The 24,921-nt window shown below is 43.8% G+C and overlaps 1 protein-coding gene across 1 annotated transcript in view; it reads right to left on the minus strand.

The window, feature by feature from the left end:
* The window catches only part of Cfap58 (cilia and flagella associated protein 58), a 101,610-nt gene that overhangs the window by 44,996 nt on the left and 31,693 nt on the right, over window positions 1-24,921 (minus strand). Inside the window, exons 10-15 of the mRNA XM_059256664.1 lie at window positions 17,744-17,905; window positions 16,743-16,889; window positions 9,538-9,678; window positions 8,289-8,512; window positions 5,417-5,528; window positions 3,400-3,504 (exon numbers count right to left, since the gene is read on the minus strand). Coding sequence (XP_059112647.1) covers window positions 3,400-3,504; window positions 5,417-5,528; window positions 8,289-8,512; window positions 9,538-9,678; window positions 16,743-16,889; window positions 17,744-17,905 — 891 coding nt within the window. The remainder of the gene's footprint in view (window positions 1-3,399; window positions 3,505-5,416; window positions 5,529-8,288; window positions 8,513-9,537; window positions 9,679-16,742; window positions 16,890-17,743; window positions 17,906-24,921) is intronic.

Here is a 24,921-nt window from a genome sequence, read left to right on the forward strand (position 1 = left end):
AAGAGTCCCAAGTTGAGAGCTTAACATAAAAATACTACTCTAAACAAGTGGCATTGCCTAGGGAACCTGGCAGAAACAAATTTGGGCACCTGAGTCCCCAGATAAGTGACATGAGATCCATCTGGAGATCCCACGGTGAGAGGAGAGAACCAGCTCCTGAGAACTGACCCCTGACTGCCACACAATGCCATGACACATGCATGCCTGCACTCACATACATGTGAAGTGTGCATGCACAAGCATACACACACACACACACACACACACACACACACACACACAAATAAGGATAAATACTGTGAAATAAGAAGATAGAAAGGAACCATAGTAAACACTAGTGAACTAAGTACATCAGCCAAAACATTAACAGACCAGATGGTTTGTTTTTTATTTTACAAGGGATTTGCCCCAAATACAAAGACCACCCCAAAATTCAAAGATATACAAATATTGTTTTAAAGAACCCTGTGGTAGGGCTATACTAATATCAGACAAATGTTAGCATTCTTGTGAGAGATTCTATATAGTATTGAAGAAATAATGCCCCTAGAAAGGAATAAAAATGATCCCCTTTTACTCACCTTATGATCATACCAGAAGTATTTGAAGTTAAAAAATAACACAGCTAAAAGAAGGAGTCAAGCTGAGCATGACATTAAAAGCACTCGCCTTTAACCCCAGCACTGGAGAGGCAGAGGCGGGTGGATCTCTGTGAGTCCAGAATGTATAGAAGGCACGCATCTTTTTCAAACCCTGGGATCGTTTACTTCTGAACAGTCACTTATTCTCAAAGGCAGGATTCGATTCCAGGGACAGCATCTACTACCATCCTCGGTGGAAGGAAAAGACCTGAGGAAAGTTTAGCTGAAATATGCATGGATCTGAAGACCTTAAAGTGTACTCTTCATTCTCATGGAAGGAAGAACAGGGATCCTTCAGACTTATTCTCAGTGGGGGAGTAATTCTTAAAGGAGAAAGATTTACAACTAAATAAAAATACCATATCTATCAAAACCTGTGGGAAGGAACTCAGGTGTTACTTAGAAGATGCTTTATGGACTCAAGTGCCTATCTAAGAAAATAAAAGGGGCTGTAGGCGTAGTTCAGTGACAGAATTCTTGTCTCAAATATGCATGGCTCAATCCTCAACACCCAAAACAGAGAAAAGATAAAATGAGAAGGTAGGAGAGAAGAGAAGAGAGGAGGAGGAAGGAAAGGAGAGATTCATGACTGTGCCTCTACTTTGACAAGGCAGAAGAACAGAGAAAACACAAAGTTTGTGAGAGGAAAGAAAGAATAGGAAAGCTTGCTCAGTGGTTAGGAACACCTACTGCTCCGGCAGAGGACCAAGATTTGGTTCCTAGCACCACATCAGGAGGCTTACAACTGCCTGTAACTCCAGTTCCAGGGGATCAGAGCCTTCTGGTCCCCACCAGCACCTGCACTCACATGGTGCACATTAACATACCCAGGGACAAACACATTTTCGTAGTTATGGCACCCAATATAGTATAGAACAAACTTCTTATAAAATACAATACAAATTATTTTTAAAACTGAGTTTTGACACAACACAAAATTGATTCTCTTTAAATTTTATGAAATGGCAATATTAACAGAAGAGGCAAGAGAGTGAAGCCATGGAAGGTCTGAGTTCTGGGGTGACTGGCTGGCTGGAGTCTCAAGCCTCTGTTCTCCAGCTGCCTGGCCTTGGGATGGTGCATTGTCCTAGCCTTTTTAGAGTCACAGTTCACACTCTGGTGAGTCTCCAGGGCCTGTGCCCTAATTGGCACAAGACCCCCAAGTTAGGTTATGTATGCTCCTTTAATTAGTACTACGATCCCTGCTTTACAGAAGGGGAAAGCAATGTTTGAAAAATGTCTCTGATTCTCCCCAAGTCATTGAACCATCAACTCTTGAAGACAGTGCTTCCCCACTCCTGAACCTGCCTGCTCCATCACTGCGCTCATCTTCCAGAGAGGAGGAAAATATTATGCTCACTCCATGCAGTGACGTCCCGATTGCTGTGCGCTGTACTGTCCAGCCAACTTTAGGGAAAACACATCTAAGGCCAAATACAAAGTAGAAGAGATGCAAAAGGCTCCTCCTGCACACATGTAGAAGTTTCTACTCCTACGAATGGCCGCCCAGTAGTTAACGTCACATTGGAATCGATATCTAACGTGAACTCAGTGTGATGCTAAGGTCCTTCGGTGCCTACGACACTCATTTTCGTGGATTCTATTGTCCTTAATATGGACTGAGAACCTCAGGTGCAGAGAAATAACAATCAAATAGGTGCAAGCCAGCAGAAGCAGAATGCCAATCCAGACCACCTGATGCCAGCACTGCCGTTCTTACCTCATTGTTAAATTTCCAGGCCCCAACTTTCTTACCACCAACTGTGGGTGGTAAGACTCACACATGAGCTGCTCAGATGAAATGAGACAGGGCAGCTAAAGCCTCCACACCACACAGCAGCCAGCACACAGTAAGGGATGTCCTAGTAAAGGTGGAGGAGAAGCAGAGAGTGGGGAAGAAAAGGGGGAGGGGCTATAGGGGAGGGGCTGAAGGGGTAGGAGGAGCAACAGTGTCAGCAGCATCTGGTGGGGATGGTCCTAATGACTGAGAAAATGCCAGAATTTACTTCCTAACATTCTCAAAGTCAGGATGGGGAGATGGTTCAGTGGGTGAGAACTCTTACTATTCAAGTGTGAGGACTTGAGTTTGAATCCTCTACACCCATGCATGCCAGTAACCCCAGCATCAGGAGGACTGAGACAAGTGGATCCTGGGAGCTTGTTCACCAGCCTGCCTAGTCAAGATTCAGGCTTGCTGGGAAAAAAAAAAAAAACTATTTCTAGAGAATATGGTGGGTGGCTATAAGGAAGATGCCCAGCATCCTCATCTAGCCTTCCCATGAATGTGCACTAGTATGCACATACCTTGCCCCATGCATACCACCCCCTACACACACATATCACATCCCCGAACACATCGTTCTGTTTCATTCACACAGATCTTCCTGTAGGCAGATCATTTGTGCTCTATGTGAAAACTGTTTTCAAAATTGAAATCACAGCACTTCACACTACATGAAGGTAGGAAGAAAAGCGGTTAAAATAATTTGACAAATAATAGAACTGTAGGAAAGTGAGAAAAATGTTCACATTACCCGACTGCAGTAAGTCTAGCCTTGAACTTAATTTTCTGGGATTCTTGAAATATCAGTGATCGCAGCATAAAAGAACAATTAATTAGGCTGTTTGTTCTCCTTGTGTGAGTTGCTGTTGCCATCTACAGTTTAGGACGAGGCATGCAACGCTGCCCAGTCACTAGCTCTGAGGATCCTGGAGATGGCCACGCTTGCTTGGGGAGCACAAACAACGACATGGGTACCTGAAGGAGAAGCTCTTTCTCCACCACCTCTTCTGTCTTGCTGATGAGGCGCTTCTGCAGGGTGTGGATTTTCTGGATCAGCTCAAAGGTGCTGGGGTCACTGGCCTGTCCGAGGAGAACAATGGGAGAGGGCATCAGTTTCAGAGCAACGTGGTCTGTGCGCAATAATTAGTGCTTTATTCGAATGCCTTCCCCACTTGAAGACCTAGTACATAAAGAACTAAAACCAAAAGGGAAAAAGGCATAGCAAACGACACTGCCGTAAATTCCTGCTCCCAAAAGCAGATCACGCTTTCCCGCTGTCTCGACCATGGCTCTGATTAACCCAAGGATAAAAAGTGAATGTGTTTGTTCTGCCAGAAGAAAAGACCCTAATCATCATGCAACCATGCTTGATGCTCGGTGCTTCCCACGTGATATCACATTTTAGCCATGTGGCAATGTGAGGAGATATCAGTCTTCCCTTTTACAGACAGGAGCATTTAGGAGCAAAGAAGTCATTTGCCAAGGCTGGGAAGAATCTGAGCTGGACTCAAGATGTGCACTGCTCAAAGTCTGTGGTTCTCATTAGGATGCTCTGAGCTCTCCCTGTACCTCAGGTTTCCATAGGACTGACTTCCCGAAATCAGTCAACTCTGGAGTTCCCCCTCTGATGACTGTCAACCAGCAGACTCCATAGAGCCCACAATGGGGAAGGATTCCAAGATGTGGCATCTGCTAAGGGGAGGCAGCAGAATACAGCTGTGGCATTTAGCACTCAAATGGAATCAACCTGGACAGCTTTGACGCTCCTTCAGTAGCTACGTGTGTTTCTCTCAAACAAGAGCTACAGGTGTAAGCTGATCGTTTGCCCTCTGGACTTGGAGCCAAGGCTTTGCTTTCAGCCATACTGACACTTTGAATTAATCTAGCAGCTGGATATTTTCAACCACCTCTCAGAGTCCTTAATTGTTTTAAATAGAAATTGACATGGAGTTGGAAATTTCCAAGATCTACATGAGAACACATGGAATAGGCTAATGTGGTATAAGCAAGTGTGAGATCTTCAGCTCCACTTCCCAGGCAGATTCATGGTAATCACCGGGTTAGTAAGCTGTGCCACTTTGGGCACTAAAGAGGAATAAAGATGACATTTCATTGACTCTGACTTTGCTTACCCAGCCCCAGCTGATGCCCACATAGCTGGACAGGATTTGGCACACATTCGCTTGGCAGCCCTGGATGTTGTTAAAATTCAGGCCTTGTATTTACGCAATTTATAATGCATTAACTTTAATACTTTCTTCATTAAAAGAAAATAAAAATAAAATCCTATTTGGATGATTTTCCACCTCTCACTGAACTTGCTTGTGCCATAGACTTATATTTCTCAACATGGTAATTGGTCATTTAGCCAAAGTCCCTTTTGGCACCACATGACTATGTACAACTAAAAGAGAGGTTCATCCTTGTCTTGACCAAGCAGAGCTGGTCTGTGGCTGTTATTTGCAGGGTTGGTCATGATGCCTAGCAGGAGCCACAGAGTACAAAGTCAATTGTCCATCCTTTGCCCGTGGTACTTTCAGCTCTGTTGCCTAACAGAAGGGGCTTGGCTAACACAGTCTAGGCCTTTGAAAGGATTGAGTCACCAAACCGTATTTCCTGCAGGAAATGGAAGAATGCAAAACCAATTGGAAGATGGCTAAGACGCTGGTGGGAGAGATTGCTAAACGCAATTAATAGTCAATCCAAAACTCAAAACTACCTGAAAAGCAAAATACATACCCATCAATGAAAGCAACCAATGCACAGCTTTCATGGGGTCTTTTTAGGGGCAGGTAGGATTTTGTCCAAGACTTTTAAAGCCAAACTCAAATTAACCATCTGGTTCTAAAACAACTCAATTCACATTTGATCCAGTTTTACACTGTAGGTGACAATTTGCATATCATTAAAGGGAACCTCTCGTCCTGCTTTAGGTTAGGAGTCTTGAGTGGGTGGGGAGGAGGGGTAGGAAGGATGCTCCAGCAGGTGGTACCTCCAGCTTCCTCCATCTGTGCACATTCATGGGGTTCTCCAGCTCCTCCTCCAGGGCTCGGCATCTTGTCCTCTCCTTCAAGAATTCTCTTTGCATGTGGAAAAGCTCCTGCCTGGACAAGACAAGCTTTGCTTGGCAAAGAAGTCCCTTGAAATTTGTTATCTTTGCTACAGGGAACTGGGGGATGGCTCGGTGCATAAAACACTTGCCCTGAATTCATAAGAACCAGAGTTCAAATCCCCAGAACCCATATAAAAGCCAACCAGGTATAGTGGCCCACCCATAATCCCACCACTGGGAAGACTGAGGCAGATGATCCCTCCCCCCATAAACTGGCTAGCCAGTCAGACTGGATCTGTGGTTATAGATTCAGCAAGAGATCTATCTCATAAGTAAAGTAGATAACCACTGAGGGATGCACCAGATACCAACCTCTGCTCCCCATGTGCACACTCACATGCATGCCCACAAACATGCATGTGTACAACACACACACACACACACACACACACACACACACACACACACCCCAAAAAAAACTAATGAATTCATTACTATAGACACACTGTATCTGGCATAAAAAGCTGGAACTAAGAAACTTGTTAGCACTGAGAAAGGCCAGCTTCCCCAACCTACCTACACAGGTCACAAAGAATACTAATTCATTTGGAGTTCAGGAACTGCCTTAGCTCTGAGCAACAACAGCCTTTAGAATCTTGATTCTCAATGTTCGAGGAATTTAGAAACGTATGAAAGGAACCGGGTCGGGAAGTGAACGCTGAGAGTCCCAAGATACATTTCAGTGTTTCTGTCTCTACAGTAGTGGTCAGTGAACACTCTACATTGCAAGCTCCACACCTGACTGCAAGTTACTGTAGCACAAGTGACAAGCCAGCACCAGTTATGGTCCCCTACTTCCGTCTTCATTGCATAGTGGAATCACACGGAGTGCTCCCAACATCCCTTTGCCTGGACCCATTCCCCAGAGGACTTCTGCTATATGGGGTATGGTGCAGGGCCTACATTTCATAGGTTTGAAAAGCCCTGCAGGTAATTCCAATTTGCAGCCTGGGTCTGGAGAGTCTGAGTTTAGAGCAATGAAGATATTCTACCTTATGTCCCACAGCCACCAAGCATGGGTAGCTAAAAAAAATCCTGGAGCCCCAGCTCTGTTTCAAATATGTTTCTAAAATCTTCAGGCATCTCTAGTTAATAGGTAGACTATCTCTTCCACCCTCAGTATCCTGAGCGATTCTAGTCGCCTTTGTTGGAGAAGGAGAAGGGATGCTTGCTTTGACTCAAGTAATAAAGACATTGCTATCTGTCCTCATCTGCTGTGGGTGTGCAGATTACTAACATGAAGCTATCTCTTTTACTTAATTGCTTCATTTAAACCAATAATGCAACTTCCCCTCATTAACAAGACAAACCATTAGAATTAACTGCATGATGTTCACTCAACAGGGAGTGCAGAACAAGCTGCTTAGAATTAAAAGCATATTTTTAACACTTTGCTTTTCTAGAACATCCCTGGAAAAAGAAGAAAAATATATGAGCTGCCATACTTGAGGCCTGACTGTGGAGGAGACTCTGTGAGGCACATTGTGTTTGTTTCTACTACCTTTAACTATAACTACAAGTCCAAACCTCAGAGACATTTAACAGTTTGCCCAATGTCACACAGCTGGTGGACAGCAGGGCTGCTTGGTCTCCATCCTTTATGAGACTGCCCTCTCCTTGGAAGGGGAAATAAAATCCATTATCAACAAACTAGTAATATTGACTAGCAACAGATCGAATTTGGTCCTTTTTATACGTCATAAAAATAACTCATGGCTGACAAATATAATGACAGCCCTTAAGGTCATTCAGTGGCCACTTAGAACGAGCCCACTTGTCACTGATACATCAATGGGGTTCTCTCTGAGTAGTAAAGTTATGGGCGATGTTTCTAATCCCTTCTGTGTGTATTTTATGCATCTCCCACATGTTCTACAATGAATATGTACTACATTCATCATCTGAAAGACAAACAACTCCAAAAACAAAAGGATCGTTCCATCCTTGATAGTGGCAAGCTCCCAACTCCCGCATCTGAACATCAGAAGTATCTTTTCTTCTAATTAATAGAAGAAGCAGATCCAAACCACATCCTTCTCCCACAGTGGCCCAGGAGAAGCTGCACCTCTCCAAGTCTATGGGGAACAAGGGGAGTCACCAAGGAATGCCAGATCTCTCATTCAGTTCCCTGCAATGGCTCATAGGAAACAAGGGTGTTTTCCCACAGGGAAAGCAGATGCCGTGTGGTGCAAGATTTCAAGAACGAAGGTGAGAGCTAAGTGAAAGCCGCAGAAGATGAATCAAGAGGCAGGTAGGAAATTTGGCCACCTTTTAAGGAAACAGATTTTCAGAGAGTAATAAAATTAAATTTTCCACCTCTTTCTATCATATATGTTATTCCAAGAAAAAAGACGTGCATATATTAGCAAGATGGCATTTAAATATTGATGCTCAGTCTCTTGCATGCTGCCTGATTAAAGGAATTCCAAAGAACTCACTGAGGGGGAAAAATTCTGAATTGTAACTCGTTTGTGTTTGTTTGTGTTTGTGCTTTGATTTGAAATTTCCTTTTGGAAGAGCCAGAAGGGTGTTTTAATGACCCTGTTGCTGTCCTCCACACCCCCTGGAAGGAGACTGGCCTGTTTCTGTGACACAGAGTGAGCACAAGGGAGACTTTCTGGAAGAGTTGTTCTTATCCAATGAACCCTTTCGTCCTGTGAAGTCTATTTTGTGTCATTTGCTTAAAGCCTTCAAAGACCCACACAAGGTCATTTTGTAGGGGTCCTCATAGACCACCCCGAGCATCTCTTACCTGAGCTCTTCCACGTTAGCCACACTCCTGGCGAGGATCCCCTTCTCCCTGCGCAGCTTCTTGATCTCCAGCTTGAGGATGCGCATGTCCTCCACCCTCTGGTTGTATTGGGTCTCGCCTTTGTTCAGCACTGACTGCTGGATCTTGATCTTCTCGTATAACAGGGCTAACTCATCATTGCGCCGAACAAGTTGAGACCCAAGGATGTCTCTCTCGCTGATGACCTGGAAAGACATGGCCTCTTGGAATGGAAAAAAAGTCTCCCTTTCCACCACGACAGCAGCATCCAATCCATCCACAAATATCTACTGCTTGTCTACACGTGCCCCGTGGGCAGGGCACTAAAAATATCCCACTGGATACTCAACATGGCACTTCTCCAATTGCCGTAGCCATGGTCTGGTAATTCGGTAATGCTTGGCCTGAAGCTGTGTCCTTCTGTTTGCTTTTCCGAAGCTATTTTTTTATTTACCTATTTTTATGTGCATGGATGTTTTTCCTGTATGCATGTCTGTGTACCTGGTTCGTGCAGTGCCCACAGAGGCTGGAGGAGAGGTCATCAGATCTCCTAGCACTGGGGTTACAGCCGGCTGTGCACCATCATTCAGGGCCTGAGACTTGAACCCCAGTCCTCTAGAAGAATAATCAGTGCTCTTAACCCCTGAGCCATTGCTCCAGTGCCTCCAACCCATTTTTCAGAATGTTTCAATTTGAATGCTTTTCTGCAACTCTTGTCAAGTTCCATCACGTCTTACCTATCAAACTGACCAACTTCTCCCTGACAGGACCCTGCGAGCATCTAGATTTCTGACTTATTATAGTAAAGTGTGGTGACACAAGCCTGTAATCTGAAATCCCAGAATTCAGGAGGCTGAGGCAGGAGGATAACCAATTAAAGATCAGCCTAGGTTGCACAGGGAGACCTTTTCTCTTTTCAAAAAAAATTGTTTTTCTAATCCTAAAATTATACACTTGAGTTTCTATCATGTAATTATGAATGGCATTTATATATGGGCAGCTAAATTATGTTAGAGCTTACACTCCCTGAAAACAACGAACTATGATTCTATTGGCCAATGTGTCCCCAGTGCTTAGAAGGATAATTGACTCCAGGAAGTGCTCATAAGTGTGAACAGAATGCATAACTATTTCACAGTCAGCCCGAGACTCTACTGCTGATCTTCAAACGTGGCTTGCAAAGGGCAATGGATTCATGGTTACTAGTGGAGGTGTGACAAGGAGCTTCTACCTGGTCTAATTCCTTCTTCTGCCTCACTCTCTCCCCATCAGCCTCGGCGATGATGCGCAAGAGTTTCCTCTCTTCCACCTCCTGCTTTTCAATGAAGTGTTTGGTCTCCAGGGCTTGCTGTCTCAGCTTCTGTAGCTCGGCCTGACAGAGAGTGGGTGATTCAGACACATTGCAGCGAGCAGTAGCCTAAGCAGGACCAGTGGGCTGGATTTGGCTACGCAGCCATGCTTCTTATGCGTTCCTCTCATGCTGCATTTAACAGAGTTCAAGTACTATCATAACCCAAACAAGCTGAGTGTGTTTGTGCATACACACCCACTAAGAACAGTGCCCATTACAATGATCCTGGTTATTCTGGAAATTGTGCCCTGAGGGTTTCCCTATCGCTCTTCTGTATGAGCACAGAAGGGGTCTCATGGGATTCAACAGCATATCCCCCTCCCCACCACAATTCACTAAGAACAGTTCAGGAGGAGGGTGTGGGTGAGAACAGGGAAGGTCTCTACATGTACCAGCTTCTCTAGTGGTCCTACCACAACCAGTACACTCACTGCTAAGAGAAGGTCTGTTGTGAGAATGAATTAAATTAGTCAAAAGTAACAACTAAGCATCCCTCTTGTAAAACATTTTGATAGGACAGAGGGGATGTTGTGATATATAGATAGATAGATAGATAGATAGATAGATAGATAGATAGATAGATATAGATAGATATAGATATAGATATAGATATCTATATATATATAAAACATTTTAAGACATCTCCAATGCAGAAATGAAGATATGATATACAAGTAGTATACAAATAATATGCACACTGTTGAGTTCAGGCAACAATTTTCAGGATCCTTTTAATTATTTTTGTTTCTGTGAATGTTTAGGTGTGTGTGTGCACATACGTGTGTATGCAAATGCACATTTGGGTGAAAGCCAGAGGTCAGTGTCATATGTTGGTCTCTCACTGGGCCCTAGGGCTCGGCAATTTGACTAGGCTACCTGGCCAGCAAGCCCCGGGAATTGCTTGTTCCTGACTCTGCAGCGCTGGGATTATACACGCGTGCCACTATTTATGCCCAGCTTTCTACGTGAGTGCTAAGGACCAAACTAGCATGCTTGCACAGAAGCATTTCCCTGATTATTTCCCCAGCCTGCCCCTACACACACACACACGCACACACACACACGCACACGCACACGCACACACACACACACACACACACACACACGCATGCACCAGTCTCTTTTCTATCATTTAAACAGTGAGTTGGTAACGCAGTAAGTCAAAGAAAAAGCCATCACCAAACAGCGACCTCAGGGATGCTTTCTCAGAGAGTTCACGCCTGAGTCAAGGTTAACTGGAGGCTAAGGTGGAGTTAACTAGAAATACAGGAAAGTGGGGAAAAGGGATATTAAATTAGGAAAGGAAAATTCCTCCCATCAAAGCCACTTCTATCTATTGCACAGCATGCAAGTGACTTACAATATGCCAAGCACGATACTGTGCGTCCCCACACAGAGACAAAGGGAAGCACATAATTTAGCCAATGTCACTGAGTTAGTAAATAGTGAAGTTTAGATACCCAAGCAGCATCTTTTGATGCAAAAACCTGTGCTCTGTCTACTGCCTGCATCCAAGAGCTACAAATCAAATACAAAAGATGAGTAAGACAGTATCCATTACCCACTGAAGATGACTGATACAGCTAACAACTGCAGGAGCATGCCATCTGCTGGTGCAGAAAGGGGCGTGAGCACACACGAGAAGGAGTTTACATGCCTCCTTGGGGTTGACAGAGAAGAATGAGTCAAGTCCTTGGCAGGTGACAGATGATGGCCAGCTGGAGAGGTGTGTGTTGGAGGGAGGCATCCAACAGTCAGGCTACATGAACTAGCTCAGGCAAACAGAAACATCTGGTGTGTTGAGCGGACAGAACAGTGCCCCCTATGTGGCTGGATCAGAGAGCCAGATTGGGAGGAAGAGAGGCTGACAAACAGCTGGGCAGGCCTGGGAAGGATCCTCTGATTGAATATATTGTTGAGAGTATGCCTCAAGGAACCAGCACTTCCCATGGCAAAGGAAAGAAGAATGTGATGATTGGGGGAGTTCCATGCCCAGCCAGGAAGGACAGGTAGGACTGCTGACCAGTTAGTACAGGGGAGAGGAATGAGAAGGAGGAGCTCTGCCTTCCCCCACACCCTGTAATCACAAGGGTGGTAATGGGAAGATGTGAGGCCTCCAATGTGTGTGCGATTTGCTACAAATGACAGCGCAGGGCTTATACTTTTTTCCCTTCAGGCAACTATTGGGATCCCCACACTCAAGCTTGCCAAAATAACAGGAGGTGTATGAAGCAGCCCAACTGAGGTCAAAGCCTGAGTCTAGCCTCTGAGGGCCAGGAGTCATAAATTCCATACTGCAGCTTATCCAAGAGGTAAGAGATCGTGTCCACCCTCTGTTAGATGTGTAGTGTACACAGTAAGTACAACTAGCTACTGTAAAACCAGCCTGTCTTTGATGAAATTTTGTGTGTTCATTCATGAAATGTGTTTTGATTCAGGGATAAGCAAAATGAAATACTGACTGGGAAAAGATCTGGTCTAGTATTTAGCACTCGAGGGGAGTGCCTGTTAGAAAAGACAGTGAAGAACCAGCTTTTTCTAGTTCTACAATCATTTAAGGTGACAGTGAAGACATCAATGAAATACCTGTTTGGCTCAAGCTTCCCTTCATAAAACTTTTATTTTCCCATCTCTGCACACTCACTTCTCTGTTCCTAAGTGCCAAGAGTGGATCAGAATCCATCAGCAGAACGAAATGAAAACCTTGTTATATTAAAATGCAATCAACAGTGTGTAAAAGTATCTGTCTGAAATGTAAAACCAGCCACGCGTCTGGCATTGCTGGGTGCTTTTTTCATAATAGATCAAAATTCTGAGTGGTGTCCTTATGTCATAAATTTATGGGCTGTAAACAAGATGTGGCATTATGCATTGGCAGCAAATGTTAACATCAACAAAATACCTAGGGCCTAATACATTTAGCGGTTATAAATCTGAACTGCCTCTCGGGAAGGGTGACAGCCTCTATGGACCCAACTGCTCTACACCCATCAGGCAACATCTCAGGTAGGACCTGAAGTTCCCGCACCTGCCAAATGCACTACTGGTGGCAGGAGGTGACAATGAGATGACGGGACACACCCTTCACTAACAATTTTGTTCAGCTTCAGCATTACACAATTTTGAAATCAGTGCTTATGGACTGATTATCATCAAATATGACTCTGGGCATAAATCATCTCTCAAGAGCCAGATTTGGGAGAGTCTCACTGGCTCGTGCATGGACCACCTGAAGTCTTCACCCAGGGGTGTAATTAGACTTTTTTCTTGCCCTCACCCCACTACCTCCCATGGATGACAGCTCCCCATTCATGTCCTGGCACAGAATCACTAAGTGGAAATATGTGGTACCCTGAGGCCAATCCCTAATGTGCTACTGAGCTCTGGAGGCAGAGAGCTTGCTGCTGCATTATTCACAGAGAATCAAAGCACTGTCAAACAGATGCAGGATGATTGGGAAGAGGTGAGACAGCATCGGGGGCTTGTTAGGACAGGAAGGCAGACATTCCAGATGAGATGGCTCCTTCAGTGTAGATGAAACAAGATGAGGACAAGATGAACTGAAGGATGAGGACTGAGCCTGATCTACAGAGATCTCCTGGCATGCTGTCAGAGGTGTGATGCACTGACAGTGTCTATGATCCGAGGCAGTAGAGACTGATGATAATAGAAACGGGGAAAGAAACATGCAAAGAGTAAAACTGTTCAGATAAGGGGAGTGAGTGGGGTGCAGATGACCCCCTATGACAACTGTCTATCTGGAGGTTTTGGAAGCAGTAGGTTGGGTTATCCTAAAAAGTGCATCTCATGATCTACTGAGTCCGTGAGGCTGTGCCCCTCCAAAGGGATTATGTACCCACATAGTTTGGAGAATAAAAGATAAACTCTTTGGAGGCAAAGTTACGAGAGAATCTGCTCTTTCCTCTGGGGTTTTCGGTCTCAAACTGAAGATACTTACAACCCAGAGGCCTGTGTGGAAATGTGATTCAAATTCTTAGTCTAAATCCATCAACAGGCTGGAACTCCGAATGTGAGCTGTCATAGTGTTCTAAGGAATGTCAAACAGGCTTAACGACAGGCCAGAATCACTCATATTCACAACACCCTGACCAGTCACCCTTGGACAACCTCAGATAAGAGATCAAACAAGCTTAATTCTTCCTCTGTTCCCCATCCTTACCTCAGTGAGAATGCCGGTAATTCCACTTCTACAGCCCATCCCAAACCACCACCTTCCTGTAACCGGTGGCCAAAAGCCATCCAGACCTGAGACTCCCTGTTTGGAATTCACCTCCGAAGCAGAAGCCTTTTAATTACTGTCATGTCCACTATTTACCCACTCTGCTTGCCTGGGGATGCATAAATATACAACCTACTGCCCTGTATTTTATTATGATGTTTCTTTGGCATTATATTGATAGATGCCTAATAGTGGAAGGCATCATTAAAATAGATATCACAAACAACGAACTCGAAAGGATTGGAAGTAATTGATCTTTTGTCTGGGAGGCTGTTTATTTTAGAGTGAGATTCTGTAGGAAGCACTTAATTCCACTTTGGACTTCACTGTGGGCTGATGGTTAATCTTCTGAATTGGGCATCACTTGGGAAGTAGAGATGAGAATCAGTGCATCCTCTAAGAGAAAGAGATGATACACCAATTAGCAAGGCTTATTACACTAAAGCCTTGCTAATGTGGTCCAAAAGGCCCCTGGTGCAGCAGGGTTTATAATGAGATTTTTCTAATTTGTTCAACAGTAACTAAACCCCATCCTGCTATTGACTCTGGGATAAAACAAACTGTCCCCCATTTAAACAACTTTTGAACAAGAATAAGGACAAAGATGCAGAATATTTTCAAAGTTTTTAAAGTTCTTTTTGTATCAATAAACTTTAATGAAGAACTTTCCATTCTTTTTCATGAGCTGGAGTGATGGAGATGAAAGTCTCAGATAAATATATCAATTACCACATCCTTTTTGTAAAGACATTTTTGTTATAGTTTAATCTTTCTCAAACCAAATGTGCCTTAAATTAATTTAATGCAACAATTCCATTTCCATGAAAACCTATCATTAGGATGCCAAGCCTGTCATTAAATTAAGAGTACATATTTCAAACTACAGCATTCTAGAATCAAGGAAATGTGGCATTAAACCTGTGTGATGCTGCGTGCACATTTTCACGACAATGTCTTTCTTTGAAAGCTACTGTTTGCAGAAACCATAGCACTATGTCTCTGACTTGCTGTAAAGGTTCAGGTGGCTCTTACAAATCTATAAGTATTATGAATGTGTATTGTTTATATAAAAATTCAATCACTGTCTTAGATATTCTCTTCTTAGTTCCTTGGTCAGATGAAGTAGACAGGAACTCTATCTTCTATTGTCTTAGTGTACGCAGAGTATTCTAAACTAGTAGGTTTAAAGGGCTTGCCTATTAGGATGTGGAGGTACCTGCCTGTAATCCCAGAACTAAAGAAGTTAGCCGGCGGTGGTGGCGCACGCCTTTAATCCCAGCACTCGGGAGGCAGAGCCAGGCGGATCTCTGTGAGTTCGAGGCCAGCCTGGGCTACCAAGTGAGTCCCAGGAAAGGCACAAAGCTACACAGAGAAACCCTGTCTCGAAAAACAAAAAAAACAAAAAAAAAAACAAAAAAAAAAGAAGTACAGGCAGTGAACTGTCCATCTCCTGTGACCAGAATGGTACCCAACCCAACTGTCATCAGAAAGGTGTCATCCAGGAACTGATGGAAACAGATGCAGACCCACAGCAAAACATTAGGCAGAGTTAGGGGAATCCTGGAGATGGAGAGAAAGGATCATAGCCAGAGAGGTCAAGGACACCACAAGAAAACTCACAGAATCAACTAACCTAGGCTCACAGGGGCTCACAGAGACTAAGCCAACAACCAGGGAGCTTGCATGGGACTGACCTAGGCACTCTGCATATATTACAGTTGTGTAGCTTGGTCCTCTTGTGGGACTCCTAACAGTGGGAACAAGTGCTGTCTCCAACTCTTTTACAGGCTTCTGGGGACCCTATTCTCCATATTGGGTCTCCTTGCCCAGCCTTAATACATGGGGAGGTCCTTAGTCTTACTACAACTTGATATGCCATGTTTTGTTGATACTTATGGGAGACCTGCCCTTTCCTAACCAGAAATGGAGGAGTGGATTGTGGGGTAGGAAGAGAGGTGGGATGAGGGGAGGACACTGGGAAGAGAGGAAGGAGGGGAAAACTGGGGCTGGGATGTAAAATTAATTAATTTTGAAGAAAAAGGAGAAGGAGGAAGAGGAAGAGAGGAGGAGAGGGAGAAGTAGTACAGGCCAGAGGGTCATGAGTTTGAGACCAGCCTGAGCTACTTAGTAAGACTCTATTTCAAAAAATCAAGGACTGGATATATAGCTCAGTGGTAGAATGTCTTGGATGTACAAGGTTGTGCATTCACCCCCAGAATCACAAAAAAGCAAATAAATAAACAAGTGTGTCTTAGTAAGATCTTTGGAAACAGGTGTTCCCGGAAGAAGAGGCTGCAAAGGTCTGAGACCCCTAGATGCAAAGCTGTCTGTGAACCTGGTCCAGGACAAACCAAGAGAGGGAAAAGCTCTAGCACCTGATAGGGAACAACACTGAAGACAGAAAAGTTACCTGCTTAGAGACAGATGGACAAATATCATCTGATTGAAAGCCCAGAGTGGAGTCTGGGGGTGTTGGGCCTGAGCACAGGGTTCATCATGGGTTGTGAATGCAAATGGGTGGGTAAGTAGTCTATAAAGTCAAGGGCATCCTGGGCACTACCGATATGCTAGCTTCTCTTCCACGGAGGCATGGTGGTCATAAATGAGCTGGGAGCCATGGGCCTCCACCAGTCTCCTCCCCCGCTGGCCTAGGACCATCACCTACGAGGAGACCATTCCTGAGACAGCAAAGGTGATCCTCCCAGCACCTGGTGTGGGTGGCTTCTGGATATTATTAGCTGAGACTACAGGCAGCCTTCCTTGGTTGCTCTTGCTGCTTCTGGTGAGCAGGAAACTGCCTCCACCAAGAAGACGCCAGCCTAAGCGTCTGCTGTAAGCCTGGTACCTTCAGTGTTTCCTTCTCCTTTTCAATGCGCTGCTGCTCCAGATGCAGCTTCACAAGAGCAGCCTCCTTGGTGGAGATTTCTTCCTTCAGCTGGTCCACCTGATGCGTCATGATCTTTAACTTTCTCTTCATCTCTGTTATTTCATCCTAACAAAAGGAAGGGAGAAAGGTCTGGAAGCCAAACAGACAGCATCCTCCCCATGGCAGTTCAATATTTATTTAAGAGCTCTCTCAAAACAATATCTGACCAAACCTGACTGGGCTATTCCTTTATTCCATATGCCTGTCAACATCAAAGTACCTTCTAGCGATGACAGAGAAGAGTCTCAAGAGACATACACAACATAAACAGTGCCATGTACAGCACACATGTGCAAACACATGCATATGCAACACACACACAGGAACACTATCTCCTTTGACTAAAGAAATCAGAAGCACAAAAATCATTGCAGAGAGATTCCAAAGCCAGGTTCTGCAGTTTAAACAGGAATGAATACGGACAATTGCACTCTGAGCCTTGGTAGCTACCAAGTGTTCTAAAACCCAAGAGCACAGTGGCAATCCTACGTAACGATTTAAAGGAGGCCATGCTCTCTCTGTCCTATCGAGTTGCGTCACTCCCATTTCCAGCAACTTGACAGTGTGTATAAACTGATGCTTCTTCAGGTAGCTTGAGCAGGGTTTCTTAGTCTTGTCTAATGCTGCCATTAGAACAATAGAAAGTTCTTTAAACCCAGTGTAGAGAGAAATCAAAATGTAAGAACACACACACTGTTCACCTGGGCCTCCACAGGTGAGGACACACACACACACACACACACACACACACGCACGCACGCGCACGCACGCACACACACACTGTTTACCTGGGCCTCCACAGGTGAGGACACACACACACATACTGTTCACCTGGGCCTCCACAGGTGAGGACACACACACACACACGCACACGCACACGCACACGCACACGCACACGCACGCGCACACACACTGTTTACCTGGGCCTCCACCAGGTTTTTGCTGTACAGGTTCCTGTCTGATCTCACAGCTTCATACAGGTTTTGTTGCTGTTTTAGTTTGGTCTCTGACTCGGCAATTTTCTTCCTGTAGTCAAAAATCTGTATCTCACGGACTTTGATGTCTTCCATGTTCGCAAGGACCTGGGGGAGAAGAACAGGTTTGAACACGGTTAAATAGCCCAGCTGTGCTCATGGTTTGGGAGAAGTGAGGTTTTTTATCTACGAGTGGCTGCTGGAGACGCCAGCCCGAGACTGTCATCACATCAGCACAACACAAAAGCGAAGGCCGGATTTTACAAACACTGTACTAATGCTCAAGGATAAAAACTTAACACGGTTATTTTCTAAGATTGTAAGAAAGGGAGCAATTCCATTCTGGAAATGGCTACTGCTCAACACACACACACACACACACACACACACACACACACACACACATACACACACACACAACGGGGTGGGGAGGCCCTGGATTTAACTGATCTTAATGTGCAGAGGTAGGAAGTTGTTACAAGGGTGCTCTCTCGAATTCACTGAGGGTTTTCTGGAAAGTGACCTTTGTTTGACAGCCATCTAACTCTGTCTTGCTAATGTCAAGCCCTTTCCATTAGGGAAGGTATGTAGACTTCATGAAAGTGCAATCAGCTGTGCTCACAACACTTCCAGAAAGGACAAGAGGCCACATCACCGCATCCCCTCCACCAAGATGAGAAATAAGGGCCTGAGAGCCCAGCACGATCCATAGTTTCTCGTGAAGGAGAATTTCCCTAATCATGACTCTGCTGCAATGGCCACAGAAACTGACTCTTTTTAAAGAAAAACCAATTTTTTAAATGCCTTTAAAGTAATTTAGCAGAGGGGCAACAATCCATTAAATGACAATGTAGACAGCACCAACACATGAAGAGACGAAAGTTGTAGGACATCACGACATCCTGGGGGGCTTCCGTCAATGGTGACAACTGACAGTGAGACTGATGTGGCAGAGGATGGACGGATGGGGACATACTCGAGTAACCTGAGTCTAGAAGGTTCATCTGAGGAAGCGGCATTTTTCCTAGAACCAAAAGGTGAGAAAGGACCACATACCTCTGCCAGGTCCACGGTCTGTGATCCAGGCATGCGCTACTTGTGACCAACATGTTGCCAAGTTTTTGTCCTATGGATACTTTCTCCCCACCATCCATCCCCCCGTGTGGAATTAGTATTCTCAGAAAATGCATTCCAGTCAGCCCCTTTGTGGTGTTTTCCCATCAGACCTGTTGTTTAAAATGTGTAAGCACCTGCTGAGAGCTTCTTACAGATAGTTAAAGTGAGGTGAGCTTTACTAAGTGCCCTTTTTCATACACTTCATAATAAAGAGCTCCTTTAAAAATATACAGTTTCTTTATAATAGTCCCACATGCCATAATTTACATCAATTCGTAACCGTGAAGTGCGTGTTTTTATCTTTATGTGGGCCTTCTCACCCTTCATCCACGTCAGCCCCTTGTCTCCACAAAACGTACGGAGGCTAACATTCTGATGTGCATCTTTCATGTTTTTCCTCGAATTTTGCATTTTCTACTCAGGTCTACAAACAAACAAACAAAATAGACAGCGATAAGAACTCGCAGCTACCAGTTAGTTTCTACGTCCCTGGCACTTCACCTGTTTTAATTCATTTAACCTTCACTGGCATCCTAGAATCAGGAAAATTGAAGTCAAAAGAAGTAGTATTTCCAAAGTGATTCAGCTAGCAAGTCTGCAGGCCAGCATTTCCTTCCTTTTCTAGTCTCTGCTTTGGGGTTTGTTTTCACTCTTTAGGCAAAGGACATCTTTTTGTACAGACTTCCACGCACTCAGCACATGACAGTTACCTTGTGGAAACCATATTAACTAGCTCTAAGTCATTCTCTTGAATACCCTGCAGCACGTGCGTGTGCACCATCACATGGTTAACTGCATGGGACAATCACTTATTCTCACTTTTCGCCACCAGGAGCAGGACTGCAATGACCATTTTGTACAAGGATTCTCATACATTGGCACTCTTGCTTCTGGGGAATGGATTCCCAGGAGTGGAATGGCTGGCTCAAAAGACATAGATATATTTTTAACTTTAATACACATTGCTAGATTGCTTTCCAAAATGGTTGTAACACTTTACATTCCCACACTGCCAGCGCCACTTTCCTTAATAGAAAACTACCTTGGCAGTTCTAGAAGAAGCCCTCTTTGGTCAGACTAGATGATTCTTTGAATGTGCTATTGAATTTGGTCTGTTAAATTTTCATTTAGGACCCTTCCTATGGATTTTTAAATGATATAGGCCTGCAGCGTTTCCATTCAATTTTAACATCAAAGTTTCTGCTCATTTCAGAAAGCAAATGAAATGCCTTTCTGTTCACTCATTCACTGACCTATTCACTCATTCACTCACCTATTCATTCATTCACCTATTCATTCACTCATTCACTCACCTATTCATTCATTCACCTATTCATTCACTTATTCACTCACCTATTCATTCATTCCCAACCCTATTCATTAATTCACTCACCTATTCACTCACTCACATATTCGTCCATTTCCTTGCCTGTTTGGTCATTCACTCAATGAACACAGACTGAGGACCTGACTATGACAGACCCTGTAAAAGCATGATCATGATCATTACAAAGAGGAACAAGACACATTCCCCACCCTCAAGCTTATCTCTAGTAAGTGACCCCACTATAGAATGGTTAAAATCAGTGGTGGAGACATACACTAGATAAAAAGCCACTGGATAATTTCTGAAGATACATCCTATCCAAGCAGATAGTATCAGGAGTTTATGTGATTCTCGAGAACTGCCTTTTTGTTCTTAGTACTTAACCATCCCACCCCAAAACTCACCTTGTACACAATCATTGTGGAAGCAATGAGTAGCTTCAGTAAAGCAATGGCTATCACCATCAACCCAAAATTACACAAGTGCATGATTAGCAACTCTCCCTAGATCTATACACAAAGAAGATTCAATCATAGCTTCTACCATTATAATTACACAAAAAAAGAATTATCTGCATGTAATTAAGAGTTATGCAAAGCACTTGATAAGATCCTGTGGTTGTTTATTATTGTTGTTTACTGCTATCATTCAGTTGATGCAGACAGAAAATGTCCAGGCTAGAAATATATGCAGACCCAAGGGGAGGGGCTTGGATGATTTGGTGGGGCTTCAAGGAGCAAGATGTGTGTCTGGGGGAAAGGAGTGTGGACAGTCAGGAATGAAAAGAAATTCTTGTCCTTCATCCAGCACTGCTGTAATCTGCATTTTTGATCCTTAACAGAACTTCAGGCTGCTTTGTAAGATATCAACCCAGTAATTAAAATATATGTTAGGAATAAACATAAAAATCTAAATGAGGTACTCATCAGTGGATCTGTTATCTGATTGTAAGCACGAAAGAAAGAAAGAAAGAAAGAAAGAAAGAAAGAAAGAAAGAAAGAAAGAAAGAAAGAAGGAAGGAAGGAAGGAAGGAAGGAAGAAAGAAAGAAAGAAAGAAAGAAAGAAAGAAAGAAAGAAAGAAAGAAAGAAAGAAAGAAAGAAAGAAAGAAAGAAAAAGGAAGGAAGGAAGGAAGGAAGGAAGGAAGAAAGGAAGGAAGGAAGGCACTAAGTTAGCCTGAAATTCAGCCCCTTTACAAGAGATAAGACATCATTTTCATGGGGTCAGTGAAATGAAAAGACTGAAACTACTTTAGCAGTGTCATCAGCATTCAGAATATCTAGCAGCACATCAGAGAATGGAAAAAAATTGCTTGTTCAATCACTTTGAGAGATGTTATAACAAGAATGATCCTTTGCACAGACAGAATAATGCTCCAGAGAAAGGATGCTGGCAAGGACATTTCTTTTTTTTTTTTTTTCTTTTTTCTTTTTTAAGCATCCAAGTAGCACGGGCCATCGTTCTGCACACAACAGTGCACAGAATCACAAGTTTGCTTCTAGATTCCTGAAGCCGAGAGTCATGGGACTCCGTCACCAGACCGAGAGGATGAACGAAACTGAAGTGACAATGAAGAAACAGTGAGTCCCGAAGCCAAGGAAATGCAATCTGCAAATCAATTTATTTCTAAGCGTCGAGACTCCATTTACTCTGAGGCGAAGCATTCAAACCAATGTCCTACAGAAGTTCATAACCCCAAAATGTATTAACTGTGTTGGGGTGCTATGCAGCAGCTCAGCTTCTCATCATCAAACTGTTCCCGGTTTAAAGTGAGGTACCAGAGAAGTGGGGGGAGGGGGCGGCTGTGAAGCTGTAGCTTAGCGAATAGATTACTGTCAGGTGCCCTGTAGCTAGAGTTTTCCTGCCTGGCCCATGGTCAGGACAAATCTCTCTCACCCGCCAGTCCCACAGCCACTCAGACCCAACCAAGTAAACACAGAGACTTACATTGGTTACAAACTGTATGGCCGTGGCAGGCTTCTTGCTAACTGTTCTTACAGCTTAAATTAATCCATTTCTATTAATCTATATCTTGCCACATGGCTCGTGGCTTACCGGGATCTTCACATGCGGCTCGTCATGGTGACGGCTGGCAGTGTCTCTTTCACCCAGCTTCCTGTTCTCTCTATTCTCTCTGTTAGTCCCACCTATACTTCCTGCCTGGCCACTGGCCAATCAGTGATTTATTTATTGACCAATCAGCAACACATTTGACATACAGACCATCCCACAGCAGTGCCCCAGCCCAACTCCTGAGATCAACCACACTCAAGTCTAGTAATTTTTATTAGTCAGAGAATCACAGCTGCCAGCATCCACAGGCCCCTTCAGAGGAGTGTAGAAAACACAGCACAGAACAGGGGTAGAGTCCACGCTGGTACCCCCCTCCTACTGTTTCTCTTTCTGTTAAAACAACCTGCCAACAGGAGTATGAGTGAAATAACAATCAATAGAAGAGGCTGGAAAACAGCAGCATAGACAACACATCATGTGGACTGAGGATGGATGAGAAAGTCGGTCACTGGCTTCGGGAGCCTGTGCCTGTGCATGATGAGACATCAGTACAGTCAACGTCTCAGACAGTCCTCTGTCTCAGTGTGTGTTCTCCTGCGGCCACTGACTTCACCTTCCTGATGAAGCTGGGAGACTCTCTGTGTGGAAACAGAAGAGGCCTGAGTGCCCAGCCACAGGCAAATTTGTCCTCATTTTTCTTACTTCCTTATTTTATTCCCTACATCGAGCTTAGAGAGATATATCTGTATTTGATTTCAGAGAGAATACACATTTGTGGCATCCGGTAAGTGCCTAGCACATAGCAGTAATCATTAAGTAAATGCTAACCCATTATTATGACGGATTACACCATGCCATATGCGTCTTAATACAAGCACTTAAAAAAAGTTAGATTTTCAACAGCATTCAGTCCTGTTCTGTGGGGAAAGAATAATATGCAGTCCACTTCTTTCACCTTGACATAGAAAGCTTGCCATTTGTGTATGTCTCCTTCATGGCTTCCCTGGGGTTCTACCTAATTAAACATACTAGATATAAAATTCAAATTAGTATCAAAAAGAAGTTTTATTTCATTATAGAGATATATAGTTCATGAACAATATTTTCGTGTGATGTGTGTATGTGTGCACAGTGTGTGCCCATTGCACTTGTGTTGGGCTACCTTTGCCCATGAACATATGTGTGGAGATCAGGAGTTGTATCTCTCTCCAGATATGAGAATAAAAATGAGGATAATATGTGCTGAAACCCTGGAGTACATTATCTAATGGTTCTTCAAATATCTCCTCACGACCCTTGTCCCACAAACTCTTAGAAGTATCTTTCCTCATGCATGAAGTTGAATTCTGCCGTATGATTTGCTATAACCAATGGGAAGTCAGGACATTATGTGAGTAGAAAGAAGTGAGCTTGCATGATCAAGTATCTTTAGCATGTCTTCGGTCATTCACATATAAATTAAGAGATGATAAACATATGGTTCCCACCAGGGCCAAATTCACATCCCAGAGTCATATCCAAGCAACCCCAGCCTGTACCAGTCCACTACAGACCTATGAGTAAGAAATCAGTGCTTATTTGTGAATGCCACTGAGATTTTCTGTATATCATGGAACATTTTTATGACAGTTTGGATGGAGATGAATGCATTAGGAAAGGGTTGGGGTGCTGAGCCATCCAATTCTGGCACTGTGGGGGGTCGCCTCTGTGGTTGCAAATGCCAAGTTAAATTACTAAAATATACTATGGGCTTTCAGAATTTGAGATCCAGCCTTCTTTTCTCTAAACCTGAAAGAACCAAAGGGCACATTAGTGTTGGGTTTGCAGCCCAGATGGAAGAGAAGGCTATCTGAGTGTCACTCAAAGTTGCAAGTGCTGAAGAAAATTCAGGTCTGATCACCCATCAGGGTGACATATTTCACATGAAATTTTAGGCAGAGAAGACCCCTAGTGTTAAGTATTATAAATTCATTACTGAAGAATAATGTAATCTAGACACTTAAAAGTGAGGGGTTTTTTACTAGCTCATATGAATTCCCTATTATGCTTTTCATTCATCCTTTCAAAAAGTATGTGAGTTCTTGTTTAGCAAATAACTCATGAAGACCTCAAAACTGAATGATGCTTATCCTGGAAAAGTCAATGAGTAAGTACACTGAGGCAGATTGGACACTACATAGGAACCACGGGGGAAATGGAATCCCAAGAAAGTAAAGGTCACTTTTGATGAAGCACTTCAGTGAAAATGGAATTGTATTGGTCCTTGAGGGGAGGGAAGGATGTTTCAATATTATTTATTTGTGTGTGTGTACATGTGTGTGAAGGAGCATGCGTGTGTGCACATGGAGAAAAGAGGTCAATTCTGATGTCTTCTTCAACCATTTCTCCATCCTAATTTTCTTTCTGAGCCATGGTCTCTCACTGAACCTGGAGATTACTCATTCAACTAGACTGGCTAGCCAGAAAGTGTCCAGACATATTCTTGCCATGGCAACCCCAGCACTATGTATGGCAGCGGGCACACATGATGTTGGCTGTACGTTGGCTTCTATCTCTGTCTTCCTCTCTTGACTTGGGGAATTATGACCCTTAGTCCTTTGCACTCTAGAACTCAAACTTACATCCTCTTTTACACAGATGTGGAAGCTCCAAACTAAGATCTGACCAAGT

This window comes from Peromyscus eremicus, chromosome 1 (assembly GCF_949786415.1).
Source record: "Peromyscus eremicus chromosome 1, PerEre_H2_v1, whole genome shotgun sequence".
NCBI lineage: Eukaryota > Metazoa > Chordata > Mammalia > Rodentia > Cricetidae > Peromyscus > Peromyscus eremicus.